The following is a 25,336-nucleotide window of genomic DNA, read 5'->3' on the forward strand; positions in this document are numbered from 1 at the left end:
GAATATTTTATTGATAAAGAATGCAGGTACAATTCTGTTTATTCCCTTGATTCTTCTCTCCTGATTTTTCTCCATAATTCGAGGGTTGTTAGTAGCGTATTTCCCGAATATAGGATGATCTCCTTGTGATACATTTGATCTCCAAGAACGCCGGCCAATTTGATGAAGGCAGTGTTTGATGCCTTGATCTCTTATGAACACCTATGAGTTTATGGGATATTCGAGATGCCTCTTTAAGGGAATATGTACCTCTTTATATAGTAGTAAGCTAGGGTTTAGAGTAAAGTAGCCTCCAAGAAATCCTAACGGGCCTTAGGGTTTAAATAAAATGGATCAGACTCGTCTTGTAAAAGACTATTTTAGTCCGAAATTTTGATGTCTACAAATATCCCTACTTCAAAGCTTATCGGAGTGTAGGTTTCCGAAATCAAAGACGAGATTTAAAGTAACAGTGAAGATGGCATCAGTGTCTTGCCATCCTTCTTAAATTTTCCGTCTCCATTTCGGAGTGTTAAGGCCAACTGTCCAATTCACTTTTTTATTTTTTAGCATTCCGTCTTGATTTTTTTTTTTTTTTCGTAGTCCTTTGGCCTTTCCTTTGTAAGACAGAATACACTCACTTTAAACAGATATTGGAATCATCTCACCCTTCATTAGAGCTGTAGCTCTAAATCCACGTAGGACAAAATTTGTTTGTACTTTAATCACGTAATCATCCAAGAAACACAAATCCCACTGAGATCTAATTAGGATAGACTTCAATTTTACAGAAAATTAGGCTTCATTGCATCCGTCAGAGTTGCTCCCGATCACGTGCGTCATCCATTCTTGCGGTTTTGCAATTTTCATTTGAAAGAAGAGATGAAGAGCAAATTTATAGCTTGTTTGGCTAAGCTGTTAAAATTAGGTTATTTTAAAAAGTACTTTTGGTGAAAAATTAATTTGTGTTTGGCCAATTAATTATAAAAGTACTTTTGAACATCAATTAGTGTTTGGTCAAGCTTTTAAAACGTGTTTCTATTTATATTTTTCTCAAAAGTACTTTTAAAAAAAATAATTTTAGGCAAAAATAATTTTTTTTAACTTCTGAAAAACTGCTTCTGCTACTCCGCAGAAGCACTTATTTTCTTTCAAAAGCTTGGCCAAATACTTCATTTTTTTTCAAATAAATACTTATTAAAAAAATAAGTACTTTTGGGGGGAAAATAAATTTGGCCAAATAGGCTATTAGTCTCACTTAGCGTGCCAATTTATTTGCAATAAATTTTGATATGCGGAATATACATTACAATCACAACCAAAATATAAAGAAACATGAATCTTTTAATTAATAAACGATATGGGTATAAATCTGTTTATTCCCTTATTTTGAATTTAAAAAGTAATGTAATACTTAGTACAAAGAAACATTCAAACAAAACGTTTATATATCTCCACACGCAAATAAAAATGTAACCAGCTTGGCCTTGGACTCATTCACATCACCTCTTTTCTTCTTGTTGCCGTTGAGTTGTCAACTAATTATTAGTCCACGCTCCGCATTTTAAATTCAACTTTTTCTTCTAAACCGACTCTACTAACTTAATATTTAGTTTTTCCTCATATTTCCCCTCCTATAAATACACTCTTTTTCCTTCCCTTTTTCAAAAAGTACTCAGCTCACATTTCCATATCTTCCTCTAATACCTCTTAGTGCTTCTTCCACTATTCTTTCCTCAAAAGCTCCTTGTTATAAGAACTATAATGGCATACTCAAAGGTGATCATTGCTCTAATGTTGGCTTTTGTCGCGGGATCTGCTTTGGCACAAGCACCGGGTGCATCTCCGGCAGCTTCTCCTAAGAGTTCTCCGTCACCAGTAGCAACTCCTCCTACTACCACATCAACACCACCTGTCTCTGCTCCTGCAAATGCTCCCACAACTGCATCTTCTCCATCCGATTCCCCAATGGCATCTCCACCAACTGTTGACACTCCGGCATCTTCTCCTTCCGGCGGTTCTCCTACCGAATCTCCTAACTCTGCTTCCTTCAACAGAGTCGCCCTCGCCGGATCTGCCGTTGCAGCTGTCTTTGCTGCTGCTTTGATGCTTTAAATTTCTGATACGTGAATATTTGCATTTTTTCATTCGCCGGAGTTGATGAGTTAGGGTCTATTTTTCACTGTTTCTTTGTTACTAATTCTTTTGGCGGTAGTTGTGACCGCTGTTGTATTAATATATTCTTATTGTTGAATACTATTACGGGATTCTTTATTTATTTATGGAGAACATTATATAATTTTCTTTCTCATATGTAGGGGTTTTTATGATTCGGTTAAAAATCGATCCGAATCACGAACTGAATCAAACCGATTAAATAGATCAATAGTTATTTGGGTTTGGTTTCATTTTAAGATTTGATTTTATCAAAAACAAATTGAAGAAAAAATCAAACAGATCAAATAATATACACAAATATATATACACACGCACATAATATACTAATTTTCATACATAATTTTAAATATTTTATTTATTCTTTCATTGAAATTTTCTTTATCTCTATTAGATTAAAGAATTTTATACTTCAAGCTTAAAATTCATGTTTTCAAAATCATTTATCCAAGAAAATAATTATGGGATTTATATAAAAGAAAAGAGGTGTATTTTTTAAAATTTTATTCACTTGATTAAAGCTTATAGGTCTTAAGATATTTTCTCTATAATCCTAGAAAATTATAAGCTCTTACAATAAAAGAGTAATAACGGATTATAAGTTAAAAAATGATAATAAAGTCTTCCCTAATCGTAGGAAAATGAATGAGAGAAATAACATTATGTTTCTTGAAACCGAACTAAATCGACAACAATCAAACTGATGATTATGTATTACATTTGATTTGGTTTGGTTTGGTCTTAATAACTAAAAAAACCGATTAAGTTGATTTGGTTTGGTTTTAATCAAAAATCAATTCAAATCAACCCATTAACACCCCTGCTCATATCCGGTGAAATGTTTGAACTAAGCAAGCATATAGGGTATATTTCGTACGAAGAAAAATGTTGTTCAGAAAAAATAAATGGCTTCTTACTTATTTATTTTATTAATATGTTTGAGTTGTCCAAAAACAAAAAAAATATTTGAAAGGGTCAAAAAAGGAAAGCAAGACAAACATGTTGAAATGGAGAGAGTATCGTACAATTCTTAAGTTATTCTATTTTGTATAATTAAAATTGAACTTTTTAAATTATTCCAATAATTTTGATTTTTCTTTGGTATAGATATGATTGATTATTTTCGCTACTTTGTTATATTATATGTGTTATATTATCACCAAAAAAAAAAAATACAACATAAGTTAAGTGTAATCTACACTCACTCTCGTAAGAAGTGTTTTCACTAACTTATTCTTAATTAAATATTGAATAATACCTATTTAATATAGTATCTTGATTAAATAAAAACTCATTTACAGTAAATTCAAAAGAAAACAACTAATATTGTCAAACACCACTTATTTGGACCAAAATTCAAAATAAAAATATCACTTAATATGAATAGAGGGAGTGATTTTTTAGAAACTCAAAAACATGACAAGTAAAAGTGATTAAGTATAATTTAATGTGAACATAAAACGCATATACATATTTTTCCAAGGGCAAAGGTGTAAATATATCACCCAACTTTGCCATTTAGATTAGATATACCTCTCGTTACAAAAGTGATGTATATATATTCCTGCTGTTACAAAATGATGCTAATATACCTCTGCTATTATAAAATGGTGTAAATATACCCTTTTTCACTGACGGGATTTTAAAAAAAAAATCATTTAAGTTATTTTTAATTAAAAAAAAAATGCCACGTGACTTTAAAAAAAGTCTAATCATTTTTTTTAGTAGACATACTTTTCTAAAGCCACATAGTAATTTTTTTCTGATGGGTCGGGTCTGGTTGGTTTTAAAAAAAATCTCCGTGACTTAAAAAAATAAAAAAATCTACCCATTTATTAAAACAAACCAGCCCGACCCACCGTAAAAAAATTACTATGTGGCTTTAGAAAAGTAAATGTTTATACTTTTTTTTAAAGTTACGTGACATTTTTTTAATTAAAAAATAACCTAAATGATTTTAAAAAAAATCTCGTCAGCGAAAAGGGTATATTTGCACCATTTTGTAACGGCAGGGATATATTTATATCATTTTCTAATGATAGGGATATATATACACTACTTTTATAAAGAGAAATATATCTGCTTTAAATCACAAAATTGAAAATTATATTTGCACCTTTACCCTTTTTTCAATGTTTGAAACCCTGTCTATCCCAACATCCTGGTTTTTAGGTGGCCAACACATAAAAGAATTTTAAAATCCGCGCTAGCTAGACTAGAACGTTCCAATAATAACGGTAACCATAAAGTTTAAAGTTTACAATAATTAAACATGTCTTTAGCTTGTTTCCACAATATTTTCCAGAAAAGTTCTTCACAAACGCTTTTTCCAAAATTTGTATAACAAATTATTTCGAATTTAAAAAGTACTGTAGTACTTAGTTATCCCTCCGTTCACTTTTACTTATCCATTTTAGAATTTTCATGTTGTTTAAGAAATAATAAATGAAATGCATAATTTATCAATGTATTCATATTAATTGGTGCATATTTTTATTAGAAGTTAAAATAATTTGAGGTGAGTAATTAATATTATAAATAAAAAATAATATTTTATCTTGATATGCTAAAAGTAATAAGTAAAAATGAAAATATATTTTTGAAATATAAAAGTAAACTGAGGGAGTATAGAGAAACATTCAAACAAAACGTTTATAGAGAAATTTCTCTTCACACGCAAAGAAAAATGTAACCAGCTTGGACTCATTCATATCCCCTCTTTTCTTCTTGTTGTCGTTGAGTTGTCAACTAATTGTTAGTTCACACTCCTCATTTTAAATTCAACATTTTCTTCTAAACCGACTTTACTAACTTAAGATTAATTTTCCTCCTATTTCCCCTCCTATAAATGCACTCATTTTCCTTCCCCTTTTCAAAAAGTAATCAGCTCACATTTCCATATCTTCCTCTAATACCTCTTTGTGCTTCTTCCACTATTCTTTCCCCAAAAGCTCCTTGTTATAAAAGCTAGAATGGCATACTCAAAGGTGATCATTGCTCTAATGTTGGCGTTTGTCGCCGGATCTGCTTTGGCACAAGCACCGGGTGCATCTCCGGCAGCTTCTCCTAAGAGTTCTCCTGCACCAGTAGCATCACCTCCAGTAGCAACTCCTCCTACTACCACATCAACACCTGTCTCTGCTCCTGCAAATGCTCCTACAACTGCATCCGATTCTCCAATGGCATCTTCTCCTTCCAGCGGTTCTCCTACCGAATCTCCTAACTCTGCTTCCTTCAACGGAGTCGCTGTCGCCGGATCTGCCGTTGCAGCTGTCTTTGCTGCTGCTTTGATGCATTAAATTTCTGATATGTGAATATTTGCATTTTTTCATTCGCCGGAGTTGATGAGTTAGGTTTATTTTTCACTGTTTCTTTGTTACTAATTCTTTTGGCGGTAGTTGTGACCGCTGTTGTACTAATATATTTTTATCGTTGAATACTATTATGGGATTCTTTATATATTTATGGAGAACATTATACAATTTTCTTCCTCATATCCAGGGGGTGTTTACCGTTAAAATTCGATCCGAAACGCAAATCAAAACAAACTGATTAAATATGGATTTGATTTGATTTGATTTTAAATTTTATGAAATCGATAATATTTGATTTGGTTTGATTTTATTAAAAATAAATTGAAGAAAAAATCAAGCCGACTAAATAATATACACAAATATATATACACATTCATAATATACTAATTTTGATACATAATTTTAAATATCTTGTTTATTCTTTCATTGAAATTTTCTTTATTTCTATTAGGCTGATGAACTTTAGCTCATTCTTAAAAGAAATTCGTTAAAAGAAATTCATGTATTCAAATTCTTTTATTAAAAAAAATAACTATGAGATTTACCTAAAAGAAAAGGGGTGTTATTTCTTACAAATTTTATTCACTTCCTTAAAGTTTATAGGTTTTAAGACATTTGCTCTATAATTCTAGAAAATTATAGTTCCCATAATAAATGGATTATAACTTGAAAAATGATGAAAAAGTCTTTCCTAATCGTAAGAAAAAAATGAAAGAGAGAAATACATTATGTTTCTTGAAATCGAAAATCGAACCAAATCGATAACAACCAAACCGATGGTTATGCCTTATATTTGGTTTGGTTTGGTCTTAATAACTAAAAAAGCCGACTAACCTGATTAAGTTCGATTTTAACCAAAATCGATTCAAACCGACCCATGAAAACCCCTACTCATATCCGGTGAAATGTTTGAATTAAGAAAAATGTTTTTTCAGAAAAAATTAATGGCCTCTTACTTATTTTATTAATGGAAAAATAGCTATAGTGTGCCCTCACGTTTGGTCGGATTAATTATAATACATTCAACCTTTACGGGTGACCTTTTATCTCTAGACAATTTTAAAGTGAAATTAATACCTTCCTGGATGGTGAGATGGTACAGAGAGTGTAGTTCGCTCTCTTTAAGAGAGCGAGAATCAAATAAAAATATTAAAATAATACTTTTCAGCATTTCTACTTTTCATTTTACTTTTTCTCTTTTCTTATTATTTTCCTTTTTTTTCTTTCTCTTTATTCCTTTCTTCTTCTTTGTTGCACACACTTCCTCTCACCGGAAATATGCAGTTTTCGGTATTTTTTCGGCAATTATTTTCTGTGCATGGACAATTAATTATATAAAAACCAACAGTTTCTTCCTATTAAAAAGCACTAAAAGCACTTTGGAAACTGCTATGTCTCAATTTACAATATCGGTTTGAGAATTAATTACACTCCTCCACATTCTAATCTACACCCTTTCATATTCTATGTTGCCACTGTTAAAAGCCACACGTTCTCTTCCAAATTGGGAGGACCATTTCTCCAAAACTATACCATTTTAAAGATGTAAAAAGCCAACACCAAATTGAAAAAGGTAAGCTAAAGCATTTTTCGGCTAATTATTAGCAGGAGAAAGGGGTGGCCAGATTTGGCCATTTTTTCCTGTGAGAAAGGGGGTGACTAAAGCAAAATTCCCAATAAAAAGATATGGAAAATTCTCAATGAAAAGATATGGAAAATTACACATTTTTTCCGGTGAGAAAAGGGGTGACTGATGGTTTTGGCGGTAAAATACAAGTGTAAGGTGCGTGTAATTCACTCACATGAGACATATCTGGTTATGGCTTTTCAGGAAGGTATTAATTTCACTTTGAAATTGTCCAGGAGGTAATAGGTCACCCGTAAAGGTTGAGTGCGTTATAATTAATCCGGCCAAATGTTAGGGTGCACTGTAGCTATTTTTCCTTTTATTAATTATATGCTTGAGTTGTCAAAAAGAAAAAAAAATATTATTTTTGAAAGGGCCAAAGAGTATCATACAATTCTTAAGTTATTCTATTTTGTATAATTAAAATTGAACTTTTTAAATCATCCCAATAATCTCGATTTTTCTTTAGTATAGATATGGTTTGATTATTTTCGGTACTTTGTTATATTATATGTGTTATATTATCACCAAAAACAAAAAACACAACATAAGTTAAGTGTAATCTACACTCACTCTTGTAAGAAATGTTTTCACTAACTTACTCTTAATTAAATACGGAATAATAACTATTTAATATAGTATCTTGGTAACATAAAAACTCATTTACTATAAATTCAAAAGAAAAACAACTAATATCGTCAAACACCACTTATTTGGACCAAAAATAAAAATAAAAATATCACTTAATATGAATGGAGAGAGTGGTTTTTTAGAAACTCAAAACACGACAAGTAAAAGTGATTAAGTATAATTTAATTTGAACATAAAACGCAAGCTTACGTAAATAACTATCTTATTATAGGTTCTTACTATTAGTAGCTACCCTTTTCAATATTACGATATGTAGCTACCAGTTCATTAGTTTATGTATTTGGACGCATGTATTTGAAGGTCTTCAAATACATAACTAATCTGTAAACAATAACCAGATCCCTTAAATTTAGGCATTAACGGTGGTGTTTATTAATAGACAGAATAATATCTTTTTTTAATATCTTTCTCTCTTCCCTTCTTTTGGTAAGGTAAATTTTGTTCCATAATTTTAGCTTCCATTTCTTTCTCCAACCATGATTTTCCTACTCTCTTCCCTTCTTTTTGTAACTAAATTCAAAATTCAAAAACATTAATAATAGAAGGAAACGCAAAAACAGAGACTATAATCATTCAACCGGTAATTCGAAAAATACATGATTTGTAACTTCAAAACACTTCAAAAACAATTGTATGTAAGTTTTTGTTGAAAAATTCAAATACACAAATACATTCAAACATTCATAAACAAATTTAAATGGCTGTGTATTTGATTCGCAGTTCATCACTATTTCAAATACACAAATACATACAAACAAAATACGTCACTCATTGGTTCAAATGCACAAAAACATGCAAACATATGCATCATCAAGTTCAAATACACAAATACATAGAAACATTCATAAACGAATTTAAATGACTGTGTATTTTATTCGCAGTTGATCATTATTTCAAACACACAAATACATATAACAAAATATGTCACATGTTTCAAATACACCAGTATATAAAACATTCATATACAATTGAATGTATGTGTATTCGATAAACAATTAATCACCGGTTCAAATACACAAAAACTTGCAAACATTTGCATCACTAGTTCAAATACACAAATTACATACATATTAATTAATGAAAACAAAAATAATTAAGAGATTAGGGTTTAGTGGAAAAGAAGAAGTTAACAATGATAGCCGTTGTTGAAAGGAAGTTAGGGTTTAGAATTTAGTGGAAGAAGGAAATGGAACATGGTTGAAGAAGGAAAGGGAAGAGAGCAGGGCCGGCTGAAGCCTAAAGCCACCAAAGCAGTGGCTTTAGGCCCCAAATATATTAAGGCCCCAAAATAATTTGTATTATATACTCCTTCCATTTCAATTTATGTGAACTCATTTGGCTGGGCACAATATTTAAGAAAGAGTGAAGACTTTTGAAACTTTGTAGTTCAAAATAAGTCTTGAATATTTGTGTGGCTATAAATCATTTCATAAAGTGAATTTGTTTCCAAGTTAGGAATGAGGTCATTCATTTTGGTACAGACTACAAAGGAAATAAGTTCACATAAATTGAAACAGAGGGAGTATATGATTTTAAAAAATTATATATTTATTATTAGTGATAAATAATTTTTTGGATCATTTTACTACCAATTATTTATCAATTATCACATATATATATTTCAAAGTTCATGCTACTTTTTAGAAATATGATTGATGTAATTACGGTTAGAAGTTGTAGTCAATTAAATTTACAATTACTTCCTACTTTGTAATATGGTTTAATGCACTTCAACTTAAATTAATCTAGTTTATAATTTTGACTTTGTAAGATCTTCTATAACTCTTTGAGTGCCTTTTTAGATATTTTTCAAGCTCAAGCTAAGTAGATTATTAAACAATTAGAATAGAAAAGACATTATTAAGCCCTTAAATATTTTTGAAGGCATAATAGTCACTGATGGTTTTAATCTATTTTTATAGTTAAAGTGATACAATTTTTATAGTTAAAGTGATACAAAAATATTTATATGTAGAAGATGATACTCTTATTGGCCTGAAGTCTTACTTCTATTTTTTAATGTTTCCATTGCTTATAAAATAATTTTGAAAAGTTTTTTGTGACAACTGCTTGAACTTAAAAAAAAAAAAAAAAACTGAATCGATGAAATGATCGTAACACAGAATATAAGACTTGTGATTCAATTAATGTCTCATGAAAAATTACACGAATTGACTATATCGTCAATTGAAAAAAAAATACACTTTAAAAAAGCTATAAGAATAAATAACAAATAAAATATATTAAAATTTTACTAAATAAATATAAGGCCTCCTTTTAAATTCCGGCTTTAGGACACCGGCTCTCTTGAGCGCCCCTGGAAGAGAGAAGGAGAATCATGATTGAAGAAGGAAAGAAAAGCTAAAATTATGGAATCACTTTTAATAATAGTCAATGCCTATTATTAAGAGATTTATTTAACCATGTATGTATATAGTTACTGATATAGCCATGAATGATTTATTGATTAAGAAAGTAAATTAATTACTAAATATAAATAACTAAAAAGATAATTATTATTAATAAATAAGTCTTATAAGAAATTACATCAAGTAATTGTTCCTACATATTTTTCCCATCTCTAAAACCCGGGCTGTCCCAACACCCTGGTTTTTAGGGGCCAACACATAAACGAATTTTAAAATCCCAGCTAGCTAGACTAGAACGTGCCAATAATAACGGTAACCATAATGTTTGCCAATGATTAAACATCTGTTTTTAGCTTGTTTCCACAATATTTTCCGGAAAAGTTCTTCAAAAAACCTTTTTCCAAAATTTGTGTAACAAATTATTTCGAATTTAAAAAGTACTGTCTGTAATACCTAGTATAAAGAAACATTCAAACAAAACGTTTATAGAGAAATTTCTCTTCACACGCAAAGAAAAATGTAACCAGCTTGGACTCATTCATATCCCCTCTTTTCTTCTTGTTGTCGTTGAGTTGTCAACTAATTATTAGTTCACACTCCTCATTTTAGATTCAACTTTTTCTTCTAAACCGACTTTACTAACTTAAGATTAATTTTCCTCCTATAAATGCACTCATTTTCCTTCCCTTTTTCAAAAAGTACTCAGCTCACATTTCCATATCTTCCTCTAATACCTCTTTGTGCTTCTTCCACTTTTCTTTCCCCAAAAGCTCTTTGTCCTAAAGGCTATTATAATGGCATACTCAAAGGTGATCATTGCTCTAATGTTGGCGTTTGTCGCGGGATCTGCTTTGGCACAAGCACCGGGTGCATCTCCGGCAGCTTCTCCTAAGAGTTCTCCGGCACCGATAGCATCACCTCCAGTAGCAACTCCTCCTATTACTACATCAACACCTGTCTCTGCTCCCACAACTGCATCGGATTCTCCAGTGGCATCTCCACCAGCTTCACCAACTGTTGACACTCCGACATCTTCTCCTTCCGGCAGTTCTCCTACCGAATCTCCAAACTTTGCTTCCTTCAACAGAGTCGCTGTCGCCGGACCTGCTGTTGCAGCTGTCTTTGCTGCTGCTTTGATGCTTTAAATTTCTGATATGTGAATATTTGCATTTTTCCATTTGCCGGAGTTGATGAGTTAGGGTTTATTTTTCACTGTTTCTTTGTTACTAATTCTTTTGGCGGTAGTTGTGACCGCTGTTGTACTAATATATTCTTATTGTTGAATACTATTACGAGATTCTTTATTTATTTATGGAGAACATTATACAATTTTCCTCTTTCTCATTTCCGGTGAAATTTTTGAATCAAGCAAGCATATAGGGCATGTGTCGTATGAAGAAAAAAAAATCAAGAAAAATAAATGGATTCTTACTTATTTTATTAAGAGGAAACTACATAAATGACGAAGTTCTGGGCTTAAATCAAGCCACATAGCATATGTTTCACCAATTATATTTGGTAGCAACAATCAGCAATAAAGTGCATGTATACAAATTTTGTTTTTTCGCTGTATACATGAATACAACGCTGTATTCATGTATACAGTGAGTTAAAATTTGTCAAAAATTAACAAAAATCATATTTTTCGGTATGTATACAATAAATACAGGCGTATACAACATAGATACACCAAAAATATTAACAAAAACAAGCGAAAAACGTTGTATACAACATATGTACACCAAAAAAAAAAAAAACGAAGACGTTCAATATATTGAATACAAAAAATAAAATTGGTTGTATTCATTTGTATACAGGCGTTAATTCACTCTATTCATTTGTATACAAAAAGATCTTTTTCGAAAAATGCAAAAAATATTATATACCGTCTATGTATACACAGATCTAAAAAAAAACTTTCAAAAATATGTATACAGTGTACATACATTGTATGTATACACAGATCTGGAAAAAACTTTCGGTCTAAAATTTCGATCAGATCTGTGTACACCTTCTTCTCGTTCACCTTCTTTTCTCCGTCATCATCACCGTCACCTTGTATCTGAAAAAATCTTCACTGAAAGGAAAGTAAGCTCCGGTTGGTTGTGGTTGGTGTTGTTACTGTGGTTCGCCGGGGAAGTAAGCTCCAGCGACTTCTTCTAAGAATGGTCACCATGGCGGCGGCGTCAATATTCTCTTTAGCTCGTTCAAATAGAGCAAATCGATTCCGGGAGTCACGGCAAGGTGGTGGCCGGCGGCGGAACAGTGAGGGAGAGGGGAGAGAGAGATGGGAGGGTTGGGTTAGAAGTGAATAGTGTGATGGGTATTCTACTTTGTGTGTCTATATAAATAGTTACTAAATATCATTAATATACAAATGTTTGCTATGAGAAGTAATTAAGTTAAACTATAGCCACTAAATGTCAATACCCACTATACGTTTGTTATGTCATGTAGTTATAGTTATCCCTTTTATTAATTATATGCTTGAGTTGTCAACAAAGAGAAGAATTTTTTTTTTTTTTGAAACAGACTAAAAAGAAAAGCAAGATAAATATGTTAAAACAGTGAGAGTTTTATACAATTTTTAAGTTATTCTATTTTGTATAATTAAAATTGAACTTTCTAAATTATCCTAATAATCTCGATTTTTCTTGAGTATAGATATGATTTGATTATTTTTGCTATTTTGTTATATTATCACCCAAAAAGAAAAAAAGAAAAAAAATAGCATAAGCTAAGTGTAATCTATGAGGAGTGTTTTCACTAACTTACTCTTAAATAAATCCAGAATAATACCTATTTAATATTGTATCTTGGTTACATAAAAACTAATTTATGCTAAATTTGAAAGAAAACAATTAATATTTGCTTTATTAGGTAAAACACCACTTATTTGGACCAAAAACTAAAAGTAAAAGTATCACTTAATATGAATCGAGTGAGTTTTTTTTAAGAAACTCATAAACATGTCTAGACATCGAAATTTCGTATTAAAATGGTCTTTTACAAGACGAGTTCGATCTATTTTATTCAAACCTTAAGGCCTGTTAGGGTTTTTTGGAGGCTATTTTACCGTAAATCCTACCTTACCACTACATAAAGAAGTACATATTTCCTTAAAGAGGAATCTCGAATATCGCATAAACTCATGGGTGTTCATAAGAGATTAAGGCATCAAACACTGCCTTTATCAAATTGGCCGGCATTCTTGGAGATCAAATGTATTATGAGAAGGTCATCCTACGTTCGAGAAATATGCTGCTAACAACCCTAATATTATGGAGAAAAATGTTACATCCCGGAAAGTTTGCGTTACCAAGACTGTCGATGGCTTAGTACGAGCTCAAGGGAGAGCAGAGTTATACAAGAATTAGGGATGAAGATTATATTATCTGTGTATAAGAGTGTACATATGACATTGAAGATCATATGGAGTAAATCAGTTAACAAGTTACCTGATGATAGCCCTCGTAACCATAAGTTAAGGTGGGGCCCACATGTCGGGATTTTATAAAGGATATATGAAGAGATATATGGGTAGTACATGTAGAGTTGAGCAAGTCCTAAGAAGGACCCATAAGCCAAAAATGAGTGTAAGCCCTCCAAAAGGACGATTTAAGAAAACGTTTTCGGGTGATCTGACTTCGAGGGGCCAAAACGGTATTATGAGTTTGGAATTTGGGAAAACTCCCAGAATGAAAGTTGTAGATTATTGAAATATCTTTCCAACCACAGGTCGCGGGTTCATAGGAGACATCGGGATAAGGAGATATGGACATTTTAAGGCAAAAAGATTAGTGGGCCAGGCCCAACCTGAGCCCAACCGGGTCAGGCCCATTACCCACACCTTTTTAAGTACAATTTCAGCCTTTTTCTCCTCATTTTTCATACCAAAACACCCAGAAAATTCTGGAGAAAAAGAGAGAGAGAGCCACAGAGAGAAAAATCAATTTTGACCAAAATCTGAGCCCCGAATTCCGAAGCCCATGAAGAGAAAAGTGTCGTACATCGCGTTGCCTTCAATTTGAGCTAAAAATCAACCAAGAAGAAGAGGGTGGATGTGGTGGCTGCACACTTGAGGTAAGATTAAGGTTCCTTTTCATCGTTAACAAGTTTATTCAAAGTTTTAACAGATTAGAACGGAGGGAATAGTGTAATAAATTCGTTTGTTGGTGTTGTCAGATTATGAATTTAGGCTTGAAGAGAAATTTGGATAAAAATATATGTATTTATTTTGTAGGATATTGAAGATGTTGTTATCGATGTTGTTGGTATTAATTTCGGCTTCCTTACAAAAATAAAGTTATTAATTAGTCGTATCGCAAGTTGGTTGGTTGAGAAAATGGAAAAACAGTGTGTGGGCTGTTTTATGGCATATGTTGTGTTGGAAATGATGTTATTACTATTGGTATTATTGTTGATGTTGTTGGTTATTGAATTGGAATTTCGGGCTAGGCATATAAACGGGGAGATCTTATAGAAAGTTCGGCAGACTATAAATGAATTTATTTGATGGACTAAGACAAGCGTGTAATAATGAGTCTAATGATTGTGTAAATCCTCTTAAATGTAGACTTGCAAGCTTGGACGAATAAGCGTAACTAATAAGAGGTGGAACAGATATGTAAAGCTTACCCTTTCTTTCTTTTGGCATGTCTTAGACGTAAGTAAGATATGATATGATACGAGCCTTGGGGTAACTCCATTCTTAAGTTCCGAGCATGTCTACGATTCTTATTCACTTCCTGATGTTGGCATTCCTAATATAGTCGAGCTATGACCCTTGTGTCTTTTGTATGAGTGGATAATAAATGTTGCATAAAGAGCTCTTGTTCCTAAAGGATTCTATGTTGAATAATGTCCCTAACTTTCATAAATGGGCTCGGATTGCCTTGATATGTACGTACAGGATTCTATAACGTATAATACCCGTAACTTTCATGGGCGGGCTCGGATTGGTTTGATACATGTCTACGATCCTTAAGATTCTTTTTAACGCAGTCCTAATGGCATTTAGAACGGATTTAACATGACTATCGTTTTAATACTCGAGCTTTGATTTCTTACTTACCTTTCGAGTCTCAAAAGATGATTTTATATGCATATGGTTTCTCACTACTCTGCTCGTGCGAGCTGTTATTACTTCTTTCACTGAGTCCCGGGCCAGGACACGTATTCGTGCTCATTTCCACTGCATTGTTCACCGAGTCCCTCACTAGAGGGCCGAGTACGGTATATATATATGATGACATGATGATATGATGATATGGGGATGGTGGCCAGGATGGCATATGATGATTCTATTCACCGAGTTCCTCGCTGAGGGCGGGTACGTATATATATGATTATTTCACGGAGTCCCTCACTAGAGGGCGGGACACGTTATATGTATATGTATATGTATATGATGATCTTATTTACCGAGTCCCTCACTAGAGGGCCGGGACACGTTATATATGCATATGTACAAGATGATTATTCACTTATGTTCCTAAGTCCCATAATGAATTGGATATGATATGGACATGCATGATTTATGTTTCAAAGGCAAGCCTTGTGGTTTTCTGGTTCTTTGTACTAATTTTCTATACTCCTTACTTGATGCGATTGTTTACTATATTTCATGCTTTACATGCTCGGACATATTCCGTCGACCCCGCTCTTCGGGTGCATTTCATGCCACGCAGGTGTATACAGATGAGTAGAGGATATTCGTAGGAGATGTTCCAGATGGATTGGCGAGCTCCATTTCCTTCCGGAGTGTTGCCGAGTCAGAGTATCTATGCTATGGTATCTTATTTTATGTTAGAGACTTTGCAGACAGAGTCACGTATATAACATGTCAGTCTTGTAAGCGGCTCTGTACGCCGATGTATCATTATGCATTATGTTACAGATTTCATATGATTATAGATTTTACTTGATTTGAGAAGGACAAAAAGCATATTTTTTTTTGAAAAGCTTGCATTATGCATTCATTCCATGATTTAAGAGTCCAGTAAGATTATGAGTATCACGAGGATCAGCGGGTTCACTCGGCCCTAAGTAAGGGTTGGGTGCCCATCATGCCCTATCAAAAGTTGGGGTGTGACAATGAATTTGTAAAAAATGGCCTTCAAACTCTTTTTAAAACTGGTATGTTGAAGACTTTTTCCTAAAAGCGGTTTGTTTGGACTTTGGATGTTGATATGAGAGCTTTGTTAGTTCTGAGAATCTCTAAAATGGACTTTAACTTCCTTGTTCCTGACTCTGTGACTTTTAAAAGATTTGGAAGAGGAATTTATTATTTTATGGCTACTATTTGTTTGGCTTGTACGGTGATTTGCCTTTTGAACCCTGTTGGCTATTTGAAATCTAAAAATGACTCCCTTGAACTTGCCTAGTTGGATTATGAGACTGTTAAGTTGGATACTTGTTTAAAGTAAGGGCCTAAAAGACTTGTAACTTGTCTTGTTAGTTTTTTAGAGAATCTAGATGTCTGAACATTGTGTGATTGTTGATCCTGCTCTTTCTGGGAACTTGTTAAGAGGAATAAGGAATAAGAGGTGTAAGAAAGTTGTTTTCTTGACTTGCAACTGGGATAATAGGGTCTGGGGTGGCTAGCATGTTGGTAGTTTTGACTTGCTTGTGACTTATAGATCATTGTCCTGTCTCATATTGGCTACTTGTTTGTAATGTTCATGTTGGTTTGTCACTTGCGACTTGTATTTTATACTTTTATTGCTTACAGTTTGCTTGGTTCTCTTTGCCTAATATGATCACCTAATAGACTAAGTGTAGGGATTCTAAACTAGGACTAAAGCTGCTTTAAAGGATTGAGTGTGATACTTGCTTTTGTGATACACCTCCCTCCTGTCATTTGCTTGTGAAATCTGAGATTGCCTCATATGTATTCTTGTTCCCTATTTGCTTGTTTTGAAACTGAACCATGTCTGATACATTGTTGAAAGACCTAAGATAGTATCATATCCCTCCTTTAATATCTTTGGAAACTCCTGAATTACTGAGTGCTTTGTTTGAACTTCTCCCTTTGACCATGTTTGGGCTCAACTATACTTGATGAACTTGCATACTTGTTCATTAGGTATTTGAACTTGCTTAAAGTTAAAACTAGCCTGAAACGACTTAGAACCTTGTTGTTTGATTCTATAACCTGCTTAAGTGAGAAATATGGCTTAAAATGACCTCTAGAAACTGATTTAGCTCCCTCTTGGTTTAAAATGAACTCTTTAGCTAGGCTAATCCCTTATCTTGCCTTGTGTTGTCCATTGATTCTGTTAAAAGCTAAGTAGGACCTAGTGTTGTGTGTTGTTGATCACTTGTACATCACCTTTGTCCTGACTAACCTGATTGCTCTGCATTTCCTATCTACTCATTGCTGCTACTTGCTCCTATGCCATCTTGACACTCATATGACCCTATAGCTTAAGCCACATTGCTTAGACCTGTTGGGATGTCTGTAACACGTAGCTATTATTATTATTTTTCTTGAATTACTTGAGTCATGTCTTTAGCTACTTGTTCTTAAGGATGGCTTTAGAGCTTCTAGTTTGAGTTAAAGGATTCTTTGAAGGCCTTCTGATATTGATTAAGATCACTGAATAGCATTAGTGAAATTCTGGAGACTTGTTTACCTTTAAAGCAAACTAAAAGTCTAGGATCAGGCTTAAAATTGAACTGTTTGGAAGCTTTGGTGTAGTTGTGTCCCAGGGAATAAAATTTGATTAGGTAAGAGAAGTGTATATCAAGTATATGGAGGGTATGCAATAATGTTTTGCTCTCTTAGGTGTGTATATTTGAGGTATATCTTGTGTATAACATGGTTCTTATACTTAGTTGGAAATCTGGGAAAGTTGTAATTTGGGCTTCAGTTTCTGGGTTGCATCTCTTTGGGTCCTTTAGACCTCCTTACGTGTTTCTGCACTCAGCTTTTGGACTCTGCCTTGGGCCTTTCTTTTATGATATTATTTACAGCTTTTGGTTATTAATATGGGCTTGGCCCAAGTCGATGTAATTAATTTTTTGGCTTTGTAATTTATTTAGTTCTTAGCTATGTTGAGTACTGATATTGTGCATACCCGTTTGTATCCTTGTCCACCCAAACCCTTTGGTGGGTCCGAAAGGGGCCCACTAACGTATCTAGATCGAGTCTATTAACTTGGAGCAAAAAATGAGCATATGTTTGGACCCGAGGATTACCCCAAATGCATAACCCATTCTTATTGGGGTTGGTCGGTCCAATTCCTTATCTCTTTAATTGCGAATTTTATATTTCAAATTTGAGCATTTTTTTTTTAAAATTGGAACCCTTAAGGTTGTCCCACATTAAAGTTGCCTCAACTTGATTTTAAAACTGTACAAAACCGATTTTTGAAACTTTAAATATAACTTGTGACTTTAATCGGACTGTTTTGGTATAATTTGGATTTAAAATGATCAATTTCATAAATTATGCGACTGATTTGAACATTTTTCAAAACCTGTGGACTGATATGAACCTGTGGACTATATGGACTGATTTAAAGACTTTATGGATTATATGGACTGATTTAAAGACTTTATGGATTGTTTTGACCATCTTAATAACTTGGACTATTTTGGACTAAAATTGGCTAAAATCTAAAAAATATAAAATATGGTTAAAATATGGATAATAATAGTATGCCAAAAAATGATTTTATAAAAAACTAAAAACCTTTTTCTAAACTCGGGTGGGCTTACGTAGTGTTCTACTTAGGTTAACGCCTTCGGGTTTTAACCTAGGTGTTCTAGTCCGAAACCCAAAATGCCCAATTTTGGACAAAATCTTACCACTTTTATTTCTTGAAAGTGTAGTATTTTCACATGAATGACTAACCTTTTATTGCGAGAATATAAAACAAAAGCAGTATTTTATCAAAAACAGTTTATATCTACAAGGCCTACTATTAGAACCCGTAGGTCAACCGTATTTTACGGATCCTTAATACCGAGGTGCCTAACACCTTCCCCGGGGGATCACCAAAACCCTTACCCAAACTTTGGTATAGACTAGTTTCTTTTAAAACTCAGCCCTTTTAAATGAACCATTTCGAACTGGTTTTCCTAACTTACCTATAAGTTAGGTGGCGACTCTAAAAACAATGTCCATTTAGAGCACCATCCACGTAGAAGTTTATTTTTTCCTTTTTCACGGTATGATTGAGAACCGTACTTTCCCGGGACACTTTCCTTTTTAAATAAAGCAAGTGCAAATACGAATCGGAAAAAATACGACCCGTTACAATAGGATCAGATTATGTGATTATATGTTTATACATGGATGACATGTTAATCTTTGGCCCTAATGTGAATGTTGTTAATGAGACAGAGAATTTTTTATGTTCTAAGTTTGAAATGAAAGACCTTGGAGAAGCAGACGTGATTTTAGGAATTAAAATCAAAAGAACTGTTAATGGCTTTTGTTTGTGTCAATCTCATTACATTGAGAAGATGTTGAAGTTTGATTGTTTTGATGTTGCTTCAGTAAGAACTTCTTATGATCCTAGCATACACTTGAAAAAGAATAAAGAATCCAGTGTTTCTCAAATTGAATATGCTAAAATAATTGGGAGTGTAATGTTTCTCATAAACTATACTCGGCCTGATATAGCTTATGCTGTTAGTAGATTGAGTAGATATACTCATAATCCCGGTAGTGAACATTTGAATGCTCTTCATCATCTGTTAAGGTATTTGAGAGGTACTATGGATTGGTGTTTGCATTTTAATAAATTTCCTGCTGTTGTAGAAGGTTTTTGTGATGCAAACTGTGTAACTGACAATGATGAAGTTAGCTCCACTAGTGGCTATGTGTTTACTTTGGGTGCAGGTGCTATCTCATGGAAGTCTTCCAAACAGACTTATATAACACGTTCTACTATGGAATCTAAGTTTATTGCTCTTGAGCTGGCAAGGCAAGAAGCTGAGTGGTTGAGAAACCATTTGGCAGATGTGCCGTTGTGGGGAAGATAAGCTTTATCGGTCTCCTTACATTATGATTCACAAGCAGCAATTGGAATTGCAAAGAACAGTGTATACAATGAAAAAAGGAGACATATTTGCATCAGACATAGTGCAGTTAAACAGTTGTTGAAATATGGTGTTATCTCCTTGGAATATGTAAGGCCCGAAAGAAATTTGATGGATCCTTTAACCAAGGGTTTAGCAAGGAAAATGATCCTTGAAACGTCGAGGGGGATGGGGCTAAAGCTTATGGATTGAGGTAATATAGGAGATACTCGTTTGTGGTCAAACGAAGCCATATAGGCCATCAATATACACTAAATTTCCTATCCCTATGGCGTGTAGTAGTGTTTATAGGGTTAAGCTTTTTTTTTATCTTAATGATTGCATAGCCTTAAGGTAGTCTATGATGTATACTTGGTGGAATCGCCTACATGAGTGTAAAGGTGTGGTCGCCTTTTATGAAAGACTTAGGCTGTCTTTTCTCGAGCACTCATTAGACCCAAGGTGCGTGCATGACCATAAAAGCACTTTTGTGAGTATCGCAGAGTTTGCATAAAACTAAGGATATAGTATGTGTTGTGGGGGTCTCAACTTATTTCCATTTAGTTCAAGAGTACTTCACTTTTTGGGTATTTGTTGTTTCCTCATTTCACTATGTGTTAATTCAAATCGAAAGATATTAACATTTAAGTACATATTCCTTCTCTTTGCCCAGAAATTGTTCTTGTCCTTTATCTTTGCATTGGTAGGGGATTGTGAGTATTATGGAGACTAATTTCTTTGTTGGTAATGCAAAGTCAAAGTTCCTTGTGTGTTATTTTGTCTCTCACTTATTGTCTCTCACTTATCTTTTGTCCTCATGAAAGCAAAATGTCCCTCATGAGTGGTGGAAAGTCCTTCTTTTCTTTATAATGAAAAGTCCTTTATTGGGTTTGTAAATGGGCTAGAATAAGGGACTGGCCTCGCGCACATGAGAATTGGACTTCGTAGGCAAAACGGATCGATTTGCCACCCCCTCGCCCCCTTCCACCCCCCCCCCCCCCCGCCCTGCGGTATACATGAGGCCCAATTAAAATCTAATTTTGCAAAATATTATTTTTGTTATTTTTTAGCTTACCCGAAATTGTCCACATATGCTTATCAGATAACTGTCCAAGTTCATCCCCTAGAAGTGAATAGTCAATTAACATTAATAACGGTCATTATTCTCCTTATTACTCTAGATTATGAAAGGTTTTATTGTCAATGTTAATGGCCTTTATTCTCGACCATTACTCCAATTGATATGGCACTTTATTTTCTGAACGTTAACATGCGTTTTAGATCTCCTCACTACCCAAAAGTGGCCATCTACCTATATAATCAGTACATATCTCTCTGGTCGAAATCATCCAAAAATACTATTTTCTTCTCTCCTCCTCCAAATAGTTCCTATGCAATATTTTTTTGTACAATCTCCAAACTTTCGACCACGAGTGCACGTGTTTGGAAGTGACTGTGGAACCTTGGGGAGCGAACGGCTACAACAATTTGTATCCCTGTCTGGTCGAAATCGCTTTCAAGACAGTGACTTATCACAACACGATTTTGTGATAAATTGTTTATTGTTTTAACTTTCTGCTTAGTATCAATATTGTACTACTTTTTACTAACAAAATCAGTTCCATGCTTGAAGTTCTTGACGATTTTTTTTTTTGCTGTCAAACCACGTGCATTTGACATTGAGAGTGAGTCAGCCCAAAGTTCTAATCAAAATGGGTCTATAGTTTTCATCCTTATCCGATTTGACCAATATTGCACACATTTATGAAAGATTATTTCACTCATTAACTGGGCAAAATAGAATCATAATACTCTCCGCATTTTATTTTCCTTTGCGATTTCGGCATTAAGCCATCACCCCTCTTCCCAAAACTCGTTCCTCAATCTTTCTCCTCTCTCTTGACCCTAATCCTTGTATTTTCAATGTAAATTGGAAGAACAATGGGGAGTTTGAAACTCTTCAAACCGTGGGATTAGAATTTATCATCTTGGATGTTATTTCGTTGAATCCAAATTTGGTTTAGAGTTAAAATATGAAGTCAAATGTCGTGAAGCTACTCATTTACGAAGAGTGAGTTGGACAAAAGTTGAGGGAATTGGTAAAATTGTTATTTGAAAATATGATTTCCATTCTTTGATACTTAGAATCTGATTGAGAGTGATATTTGTGTTTACAATCATGGATTTAAACAATGTTGGGTGAATTAAAGTGAAAAAATTCAAAACTCAGTTGTCGGGGTTTCAATTTTGATAACTCAGAAATGATTTTTGTGTTTTCTTTAAAATTCTAGTAAATCGATGAGATAGGTGGGATGTCATTTTGAAGTTGTAGTTAGAATTTAATGCCATTCGCTGAAGATTTAAGTAAGCTGGATTGAAATTTTTTGTGCAACAACAAATGAAACATTGTTCTTCAATATTGATCAACGTTGTATAATCTTATATTATTCTAAGGGTCTGTTTGGAAAACCACCTGGTAATTGCAACTGGTGTGGTAGTAATTACACAGTTAATTACACAATATTGTAATTACGATGTTTTATTCGTTTGCCATAACGTAATTATAGTGTAATTACAAACGTATTGTTTGGTTGCACAAGTGTAATTACACAGTTAGTTTAATTTAAAAATAAGATTTAATTATTAAAAAATAATATTTAAAAACGGACAAACGGTACAACTGTGTTAAATTAAACAGTTATGTTAAAGATAAGACACAAAAATAAGATGTTACACTTGTGCAACCAAAGCGTACTGTCTTAATATTTAATTACACAGTTAGTTTGTTAAAGATAAGACAGAGAACATTTGTAACAATAACTGGTATTGCTCATATTCACATTTAAAATATGTGTTATTGAAATATCATAAACAACTAATTGTTAAGCTAAACATTACATATATTAGAAGAACTGCATAAAAAAGGACAGATTATAATTTGTTGAGTTAAAAACAGTACTTCTAAAGAGACAATATTTCGCTCTTGAAAATGAAGAATATCCTGATATTAATTTCCAATAAGATTAGCTTTAATATCGATTGTATAGACTCACAATTCATCAGTTTGAGCTTTCACTTTTTCCGTTCAAATTCATACAACTCATCTCGCACTTATTCTAATATTCTTTCTATTGTTTTAAGAAGTTTGTACTAATCAGTTTGGAAGTGCAATGCACGTGTTCAAGAACTAATAGTATATAATAGTGTATAGGGATGTATAAATACCTCTTATACACTATTATACATAATTATGCAAGGTTGATACATTATTTATAATATAAGTACAACATATTGCGTAATAATGTGTAAAAATGTATAAATATAGTAGAAAAAAATTGACGATGTTGTTATAAACTGAAAAAAAAAAAAAAAAAAAAAAAAGGTAAGTTATGTGAATACAAATACCTTGTGTTGGGCTATATATTTGCAAAAATTCCTAAATTTCAAAACACAACTAGAAGTAAGATAAATAAAAATTGTTAACCCACCGGTTTGTACTAGTCAACCACAACTATCAACATAGTACGGCTTCATATTCATCCACAAAACGTTGTCCATCTATTCTAGCAAGAACGGAAAAAACAGCTATCGACCCAGATATAATAAGAGACAAAAAGTCGGGGCATCTAGTCGACTTAAACCAACAGAAAAAGCCTGATAGCCTAACTTTACCCGGCCATGGTCCTTGTCGAATTCATGTTTTTCTAGGAATCATGGCCTTCAACCAGCTCAACCTTTTCTCCGTTTTCATTGTGACAAAAGTTTCCCTCCAGGTTTGATTTTGAAACAAGTCCAGAGCAGCATTATATAGCCTCTGATCAACTCCTGGCGTGTCGTTTAGAGTCACAACACAATTAGCTGTCGAATACGGATTATCTTTCTGATTCTGATCCGTTCCACAGCTCTTTGATTCTTCTGAATTGTCAGCATCAACACTATTCCTCTTATTGGGACCTGATTTTGAGGGCTCTGCAGTCTTGCGTTTGTTTCGTTCACTAGAGTTGCTCGTGTTCTTTTCAAGATCGGTGTTGTGGAGCCTGAATCCAGTAGAAGAAACAGCATATTCCCCGGTAGCTTTTGGTCTGGTAAAAATATGACACAGGCCCTCGTATATAGGGCAGCCATATTTTCTATATGGTATTATCTCAGGATGTACCTACAAGATTATTTCATCAGGAAACATCACTACTAGAAAAACAGGAATTAGCGACGGACAAATTATGTAGCTAAACAATAAAATCCATCGCTAATCCTATTTAGGTAGCGACGGATTATCAGAAAAATTTGTTAGCAAGAAATTAGCGACGGATTAGAGGCGAAATTCGTAGCTAATTCCACTTTTTTCTTTTGCAGTGCATATACAATATTGAATGAAGCACGATAAATGGAACTCAAGGCAAACCTCTATGTACTCAGCCCACACGCTATCATCAACGACAACCATTTTTGTCCGATTATCCCAACCAAATCCACCATGGTTGTAAAGTGGCTTCACGGTTCTATAACGTTTTCGCAATATAGACAGATGTTTTTTCAGCTCTGCCTTGTCGAAATTCAAACCGCTGCATTGACTAAAGTCCTTGACAACATTATCCCATGCTTGATCATGGAAATTACTTGGGATCACATCGAGATGGTATTTCATTTCCTCAATCAATGAATCAACAAATATTTTTTCTACCGGTGGAGGCCAATTTGGCATTGACCAAACATCTTCAGTTGGATCTTGGATGCGACGTCGACCCATCTAAGTTATGCAGAAAACAACAACAACTTACAACATACGCAGTAAGTTATGCAGAAAATAATTGCCAATTTCAGGAATTACAAGAAAGGACACATAAGTAGCTAGTTACAAGTTGAAAATTGAATGTACTCCGTAGAGAACAAGATAAATGCGTTGAATCTTGAAAGTAATTCTACATACTACACATCCACAAATGTAGAGAGACAAAGTTGCAAGAGAGAAAAAATTACTAAAAGAGAAGAGGATTCCCAAACTGCCAGTTACCTAATGAAGACACTAAAGAGTTAGGCTTGATATACTTATAATCTCTAGAGATTCATTAGTCTTACACTACTTAAGTTGACATAAGTACCAATTCTTAAAACTTCGTAATCCATGAATTTTTAAGATAAATAAAGTAAGATTCATATAGCCGATCTTAACTGATTTGGATTTGAAGCAT

At 33.4% G+C, this 25,336-nt stretch overlaps 2 protein-coding genes across 4 annotated transcripts; one reads left to right on the forward strand and one right to left on the reverse strand.

Moving 5' to 3' along the window:
• The first annotated feature begins 1,663 nt into the window (after positions 1-1,663).
• On the forward strand, positions 1,664-11,423 carry LOC132034852 (classical arabinogalactan protein 4-like). Of its 3 annotated transcripts, none has more exons than XM_059425208.1 (3): positions 1,664-1,898; positions 5,306-5,346; positions 11,127-11,423. In XM_059425208.1, the coding sequence occupies exons 1-3, from the start codon at positions 1,744-1,746 to the stop codon at positions 11,258-11,260; spliced, it is 330 nt and encodes a 109-aa protein (XP_059281191.1). In that variant the 5' UTR covers positions 1,664-1,743; the 3' UTR covers positions 11,261-11,423. The 3 variants fall into 3 exon arrangements, with proteins under 3 accessions (XP_059281191.1, XP_059281183.1, XP_059281186.1); XM_059425200.1 differs by having other exon boundaries at positions 1,670-1,933; positions 5,320-5,346; positions 11,118-11,423; XM_059425203.1 differs by lacking the exons at positions 5,306-5,346; positions 11,127-11,423 and having other exon boundaries at positions 1,670-2,257.
• Positions 11,424-23,841: 12,418 nt separating this feature from the next.
• Positions 23,842-24,894, reverse strand: LOC132047516 (uncharacterized). The gene is made up of 2 exons (XM_059438551.1): positions 24,550-24,894; positions 23,842-24,303 (listed from the first exon to the last, which is right to left on the reverse strand). Exons 1-2 carry the CDS (start codon positions 24,892-24,894, stop codon positions 23,842-23,844), a joined length of 807 nt encoding a protein of 268 aa, XP_059294534.1.
• Positions 24,895-25,336: the final 442 nt, after the last annotated feature.

Source organism: Lycium ferocissimum, chromosome 2, assembly GCF_029784015.1.
Source record: "Lycium ferocissimum isolate CSIRO_LF1 chromosome 2, AGI_CSIRO_Lferr_CH_V1, whole genome shotgun sequence".
Classification (NCBI taxonomy): Eukaryota; Viridiplantae; Streptophyta; class Magnoliopsida; order Solanales; family Solanaceae; genus Lycium; species Lycium ferocissimum.

What these genes read in the sequence shown, in the direction of transcription:
- LOC132047516 (XM_059438551.1), bottom strand. Translation starts at nt 24,894, where the DNA reads ATGGGTCGACGTCGCATCCAAGATCCAACTGAAGATGTTTGGTCAATG. An exon ending in TGTGGGCTGAGTACATAGAG is followed by an intron (nt 24,304 to 24,549) that starts GTTTGCCTTGAG and finishes ATAATCTTGTAG; the next exon opens with GTACATCCTGAGATAATACC.
- LOC132034852 (XM_059425200.1), top strand. Translation starts at nt 1,744, where the DNA reads ATGGCATACTCAAAGGTGATCATTGCTCTAATGTTGGCTTTTGTCGCG. An exon ending in TCCCACAACTGCATCTTCTC is followed by an intron (nt 1,934 to 5,319) that starts CATCCGATTCCC and finishes CTCCTACAACTG; the next exon opens with CATCCGATTCTCCAATGGCA. An exon ending in TTCTCCAATGGCATCTTCTC is followed by an intron (nt 5,347 to 11,117) that starts CTTCCAGCGGTT and finishes TGGCATCTCCAC; the next exon opens with CAGCTTCACCAACTGTTGAC.